Source organism: Calliopsis andreniformis, chromosome 7, assembly GCF_051401765.1.
Source record: "Calliopsis andreniformis isolate RMS-2024a chromosome 7, iyCalAndr_principal, whole genome shotgun sequence".
NCBI lineage: Eukaryota > Metazoa > Arthropoda > Insecta > Hymenoptera > Andrenidae > Calliopsis > Calliopsis andreniformis.
Window position 1 is genome coordinate 1837801 of NC_135068.1, and position 6700 is coordinate 1844500.

The 6700-nt window shown below is 33.8% G+C and overlaps 1 protein-coding gene and 1 non-coding gene across 2 annotated transcripts; both read right to left on the reverse strand.

Annotated features, from left to right (window-relative positions):
* Positions 1 to 462: 462 nt before the first annotated feature.
* On the reverse strand, positions 463 to 535 carry Trnav-gac (transfer RNA valine (anticodon GAC)). The gene has a single exon. It is a non-coding gene; the product is annotated as a tRNA-Val (tRNA).
* Positions 536 to 3553: 3018 nt separating this feature from the next.
* LOC143181603 (uncharacterized) lies at positions 3554 to 4788 on the reverse strand. Its single transcript, XM_076382117.1, has 5 exons — positions 4590 to 4788; positions 4466 to 4501; positions 4281 to 4361; positions 4008 to 4230; positions 3554 to 3835 (listed from the first exon to the last, which is right to left on the reverse strand). Exons 1-5 carry the CDS (start codon positions 4786 to 4788, stop codon positions 3700 to 3702), a joined length of 675 nt encoding a protein of 224 aa, XP_076238232.1. The 3' UTR covers positions 3554 to 3699.
* Between the last annotated feature and the right edge of the window lie 1912 nt (positions 4789 to 6700).

Below are 6700 nucleotides of genomic sequence, written 5' to 3' on the forward strand. Positions count from 1 at the left end.
ATGTATATATTGCTCTCGCATTTACTATGTAATATAAAAAAGACAATAATAATAGAGATCAGGCCAAGTGTAGCAATTACTAACATTACTTTCCACTCAACATTTGCTGGAAAAATAAATCTTTTTATTGACTCAATTATAATGATTACTACAATGAAGAATAAAGTTATACCATTAACAAATGCTGCAATTATCTGCAACCGATAATACGGTTGCAGAAATCAGATTTCTTAGCTGAAAATTTGTGGGCTAACCAGCTAAAAACTAAGGCAAAGAGGTCAGTGAGCATATGCCCTGCATCTGATAGTAGAGCAAGCGAATGTGAAATTATTCCACCTACTATTTCCATAAACATTGTTATCGCAGCTATTATTATGGAATAGATTAAGCGCTTGGACTGTGCTGCTAAGTGTTTGCCGTTATACACTGCTGTCATATAAAATCTTTTCATGAACAAAAACGTGGGTAACACTGGGTTCGAACCAGCGACCGCTTGCACGTCAAGCAAGTACTCTACCAACTGAGCTAATTACCCATCGTGGTTTTAGCATAGTGCTTTGGTGGAATGAAAGTCAATTTGCCTTTAAATTCTTACCCTATCCTAATGTAACGTTAGAATTTAGATTTTTTTTTGTGGTCAAGCTATATCTTATTGTTCATATTAAATTAATTACTTATATTTCTTCACTAAGATATAGATTATACCAATCTGAAAATTCACGCTTTTTTAGTAGAGATCACCTTATATTTGAAGAGTTAATAAATTAGAGGTTAGAATTATGACAATCAATCAACAAATAAATAAAAATATAACTAAAGAAGAATACTTTAAAAATAACGGCAAAGGGTTTAATTCGCCACATGTTGTACCAGTTAAAGATTTAAATATTAAAGTAGAAGTTTATTCTCATAATTTAAGAGCAAATAAAATTGCAACAATTGAAAGTGAGACAAAAGAAACAGCTACTAGTTTTAAAGATCCCAACAAAAACACTGTCAGTGTAAAAACATGCGCCAAGTACATTCGCAAAAATCGTGATTATTCCGATCCCAGCAAAAAGATTGTCAATGTATCCCTACAAAAACACTATTAGTGTATCCCATCAAAAACATTGTCGGTGTAAAAATGTAACACTCAGTACATTTGCAAAAATCGTGGTTATTCCGGACCACAGACTTCTATATATTACACTAGACAGCGAACATGCTATAGTAGGTTAGAAACAAGAGTGAGACACGGCAGCCATTTGTCAATTGGTACACACGGATATAGTGGATAGTAGCTGTAGTGGAGCATAGCGTCAGGTAAGATTTTTAAAACATCTTTGTAATGTGGTTATTGTTTATTGGTAAATCAAAATTGGGATAATATAAAGTATCAATGTGAATGATTAAACAGGAAAGAAAAATGGGACAAAAATGTGGAGTTGTAAATTGCCAGCAATATCAGCAGGCGGGAAGTGGCATTTAATTTTTTGGGTAAGCGTTTTGAAAAGATTTGTATAAGATATTGCTTGTTTTAAAAGTTGCTTTACTTGGAATAAGAATAGTGTGTGAAAGAGAAATACAAAACTCGTATACATAAGGTACTCTCTGAAAAGTGCTACAGTTTGGTACTGAAATTTTGTACCGATTGACAAATGGCCGCCATTCCCACCACAGTGCCAATTTGCCTCACTCGAGTCGACCAAGTTCGCTATCTAGTGTAATATACATATAGAAATCTGTGTTCCGGGTTTACAAAGTATCATCGAAATGAAATAAAGCCAAGTACATAAGCCTTTTATAGTTTACTTGAATAGTCCAGTGTGCGCTTTGAAAAATTTGCGAGATAAGCATAGGGTTACCGAACATCCTACTTTGAAAGGACATGTCCTTCAATTTAATATTTTGTCTTTTGCCCTACCTCCAATGAAGAAAAATCAGAAATGTCCTACTTTCTACATTTTCTGTATTGAATTTTATTTCTTCCTTTGCATTTATATTATTTGTTAATAGTCCCTAGAATATTATGAAAACCATCTCGCGAGGCAGCCCTGCTATCAATTATTTTTATGGGTTGGCAGCGACATACACTATCCCGAAACTTCTAAAATAATGTACAAAACGAACTACACAAGCTACCAAAAAATTGCTCTTTGCTCAGAATTAATTGCTCAACCGTTAATAAGCAACAATTAGGCCAATAAACAACAAATTTTATAAATAAAAATATGAAACTGTAACCTAGTAACTTTTAAGTGTGCATGCACGTATCTTTAGTAACATTAATACAGATCGTACGTCCGCCTCCACATGAAAACTTTAAAACTTGCTCCACTACATTACGCAGTGACTTAAACAATTGCTTTTTATTTGCTCTTTCCTTCCCTGTAATTACTTTTAATTGCTCATTCGTAATCTTCTAAAACTTTCGGAAAAATGCTCTTGCAATTACAACTGCGTTTAGTTGGCAGTACTTATCAGTTTACAATTATACAAGTTTCCAAAAAATTGCCCTATCTTACTGCAAAATGGCTTAAGAAATTGCTCTTTCCTTGCCCATTATTGCTCTGTAATTAGTTTTAATTGCTCACCTCTAGTTTTCGAGAAATCTGTGAAAAAAACATCGTGCTATTCGCACCGACGCGAAATTGGTCGCACGTGTCAATCTGCTAGGTTACACCGACGCATAAAGTTTGTCGTTTCTCAATAAATGACAACTTGAACAATTGCTCTTTATTTCCTCCTTCCTGTCTTGTAATCAATTTTAATTATTTAGCTAAATTTTTGCGAGGGATGTCCAAAAACCAATCTGGGGGTTATGATCAATTGAAGTCGGTAACGATGCAAGTCTGGTATTTTCAAGAGTTTTGGACTATGTGCACATATATACTATGTTTTTCTACTAATTATTTAATGTGCAATAATTGAAGCTGATTGAGTAAGTTAACGATGACTGATATGAAAGATATGTGTATTGTGTCGAATTTTTAATGTTGTGTTACATAAATAAGGTTATATCTAAAGATCATGTTTATGTATGGTATGAGGTATTCTCAAAAACAAATAAAACGATTGCATCTATTAACTATAAAATGTAAGCTACAAGTAATTAAGGTTTACCGTATTATGGAAAACTAGGAAACTTTAAGCATCCTGTTGGAGTCAGTATTTTGTCTAATTGCAATAAATGATCTAATACAGTTAAATCTTTTGGATGAAAAGGAAAGGAACAGACAGAATTTAGGACAGAGTTTGAATATAGTTTTTAGTAGAGTAATGGATCATTTAATAAACAGTTGTTTTAATATTATTAAGATACATAATATTTTTTGCAAAGGTCGTATTATAGTAAAATGTTAAATGATATGTGAAAGCTTATATAAAAAACTTGATAAAACCTTATATAGTTTACGCTTGACATGCAAATAAGATTACCAACAAATGTTTTACAGGTATTTCATTTAGGTACTATTATTTCTAAGTTAATTTTAAATGAATCTAATATTTAACTTTTTCAGAGTAGTTTTAACTTTTTAACTTTTTTAACTTTTTCAGAGTAGAGTAGTTTTTCGTAGTTCAAGAGTTATTTGAACTCAGCAGAGATTTCAATTTCAATAACTGAGATAACATGGAATAATGAATTTATTTTTTTACTGTGTGTGCTGGTAACACTGTGCAAGGTGCATGAATAAATATACTAAATCAAAGTTATTTTTATTGTAAAATATTTTTATTTATTATTTTTGAATATTTGTCACATGTAAAAATAGTCTTAGTAAATTTTGCTGATTCTTTTGCGCCTGACGGTGACGCCATCTGGCGTAACTTTGTACGCCCCTTCGTTGATTTCCTGCACAGATAAAAGCACTGATATTATTAAGAGGGCATACACTACGAGCAATATAGTGATGTAAGTTAACAACTTGCACACTCGCTCTTTTGAGGACAAATAATAAAGACTTAAAAGCAAGATCCACAAAGAAAGAAGTACATTAGCAGTAAAAAATATAAAAGGTACTCACGATTTCGCCTCGGCTGCTGCTGCTGCTGTCGCTGCTGTTGAGGCTGCAGCTGCCGTCGCTGCAGCTGCTGTTGCTCCTGCTGAGGCTGCAGCTGCTGTTGCTGCTGCTGAGGATGCAGCTGCTGTCGCTCCTGCTGAGGCTGCAACTGCTGTTGCTGCTGCTGAGGCTACTGCGGCTGTTGTAGCAGCCGTAGCTGCTGCAGCTGTTTGCTGATGTCTTCCTCCTTTTTCAGCGGTTCCTCCCTTTCTTGCTGCAACCGCTGCAGCTGGCTACGTATTTCTAGCTGCGGCAGTTGCAGCTGCTCCAGTGGTGTCTTATGCGACATTTCTATATCTTCAGTATCGGTCATTTTTTCTGAAACAGAATACATATGTACATACATTAATCAGTGAAAATCGTTTACTACAAATATAAAAAAAAAAAAAAAAAAAAACGAAAAGGTTGCAAAAGTCGGACACTTTTTGGAGTAACATTTTGGATTTTTTTCAAAGGGCCTAGCCGAATAAGGAGGTCAAAAGTGATTTTAAAAATGTATCAGATCGAATTTAAGAATGTTATTGATCTCTTTAAGGCAACAGACACTAATATTATTTTCTTTATCTACAAGTTCTGCTAAATACGAAATCGCTTGTGATAACTGATAAGAACCGATAAACAGAATTTTGAAATCTTTCTCGGTTATTTCCGGAAAATTAAGTACTTCGGAAGCTGAAAGCAGTTTGAAACCTATCCTTATCCCCTCCTGATGGAAAGAAACCCACCACCTTACCGTGGTTTCCATCGAACAATAATACTTTTTCCACAAATAAGTAACGAACAATAAAACATGTAGTGCAAAATGTGATTATTTTAAGAAAGTGTTATTGGCCGAGATGGTAAATATACAGATTAGGGGAGCCACCTCCGATTTCAGTGACCTTGGAATATGTTGTCAAGGTCATCATTCTGAACTACTTTTCCCTATACATATACAAGGAGATCTCTTTTAGTTTTCGAGATATTCGCAAAGAAAGTTTTCAATATTGAAAAGAGTGATCGAAATAGGTCTGGGTTGTTAGATTCGTTAGCGAGAGCTGTTTATTGAAATCGGAGGTGGCACCCCTAATCTGTATATTTACCAACACCTATAACATACATTTTTCGAACAGAGAGGGAGAGAGGGAGAGATTGATTTAAAAGAACACTAGAAATAACTGCAAAATACACAATTAAAGTTGTAATTCGTTCATAATTTATGTGATATGAATTTAAGTGACAATATATATGATAAGAAAAATGGAATCGTGAAAAGCACTCCAAAATTATTTTTATAGATATTTCAGATTACAATATTTTTAAATGCTCTCAAAAAACATTTAAAAGTTAATGTTGATCATTATTAGATGTTTACGATGTTACGTACCGAACATAAAAAATTTAAATTTCTTTTTTTTATATATATATAACTCGGTTGAATTGCGTCTCGATAATGCAAAGCATTGTGGGAACTTCCCTAATCGAGCGTAATCTTGGCCTTTGAGTTTACGAAATTAAATATCTCTTTCGGCGGCGCGATCGACTTGTTAACATAACGCATTCCTTCCTTGAAATCAACGTGGTCCTATTGCGCAGCGTATAGTCTCACCAAAGCGTAATCTCACAAATGCGTAGTATGAAATTAAGAATCATATTGTATACGCGGTGACACGTTCTGAATATAATTTTTCATTTGTCAAATATGTATAAATGAGATTCGGAATTTGACACTCTTAGTTAAGGTCATACTTTTACAATTCTTGGTTATTGAAAATTTGGCAACGCATAAGCGTTGTGGGAAACCTTGCCAAATGAATATTTAAATTTAAAATTTAAAGAACACCCGTTAGACCACTGAGGGTCAGCTTCCTCGAATCTCTGTGGACGATGTTTAAAAATCTTTCGACTAATTGGTTATTGTAAAGCGATACACCAGATATATACAAAAGATTGTCATGAGTTGGGTGGTGCGTCGCGTGAGAAAATTTATAATGTGAAAGAGAGAATTGGAATGTTCACACATACACATTACTCAGACTTCTTTAACCTTAGAACTTGACCAATCACGGGCTCGGTAGGGCCAAAAGCACACTCTAATTAGCTAATGAAGTAGCGGCATAACCCTTCCATAATCGGAATGATTGATCCTAGATCCCTCCGAAGGCGTGATACCGCTTCACTTGTCGACGTACAATCGCGAGGTGCGTGTCGTAAGTCCGCGATCTTCTAAAGATAGAGTTTTCTTCTATTTCTTAAAATCACTAAGTAGGAAGAAAAGGATTTAGGAAGTTCGTGTGAATTCAAATTTTTTTTGTTTGTTCTTTTGTTATAATTTGGTTTATATATATAAATATATATATTATTTTCAATCTATTCCATATAAAATAGCTGATTAATTAAGAATTAAATTCATAGTGTGTGTATGTGCGAATAAGTGTCTAATTCTTTCTTCCATACAGGGTTAACCAGTATCTAAAAATTTAAAAGTAAGACGTCAAAATTATTTTTGAGGAGATTTTTTTTTTTTTTTTAAAAAAGGAAAAGAAATTCTACTGGTGAGTCCTTTAAATTAATATTGTTTCCTTCTTTCGTTTTGAAATTTTAAAATTAATCATTTTAGAACGAGTGGCAATAGTTTCAGATAGTCTAAAGACTGTGGGAATTTCTCTGGTCTGAAT

Bases quoted from the DNA above. Each gene is read 5' to 3' on its own strand.
- LOC143181603 (XM_076382117.1), bottom strand. From the start codon at position 4,788: ATGGAAACCACGGTAAGGTGGTGGGTTTCTTTCCATCAGGAGGGGATA. The intron at 4,502-4,589 runs GTGTCTGTTGCC...TTATTCGGCTAG, and splicing joins AGATAAAGAAAATAATATTA to GCCCTTTGAAAAAAATCCAA. The intron at 4,231-4,280 runs GTAGCCAGCTGC...CCGCTGAAAAAG, and splicing joins ACTGCCGCAGCTAGAAATAC to GAGGAAGACATCAGCAAACA.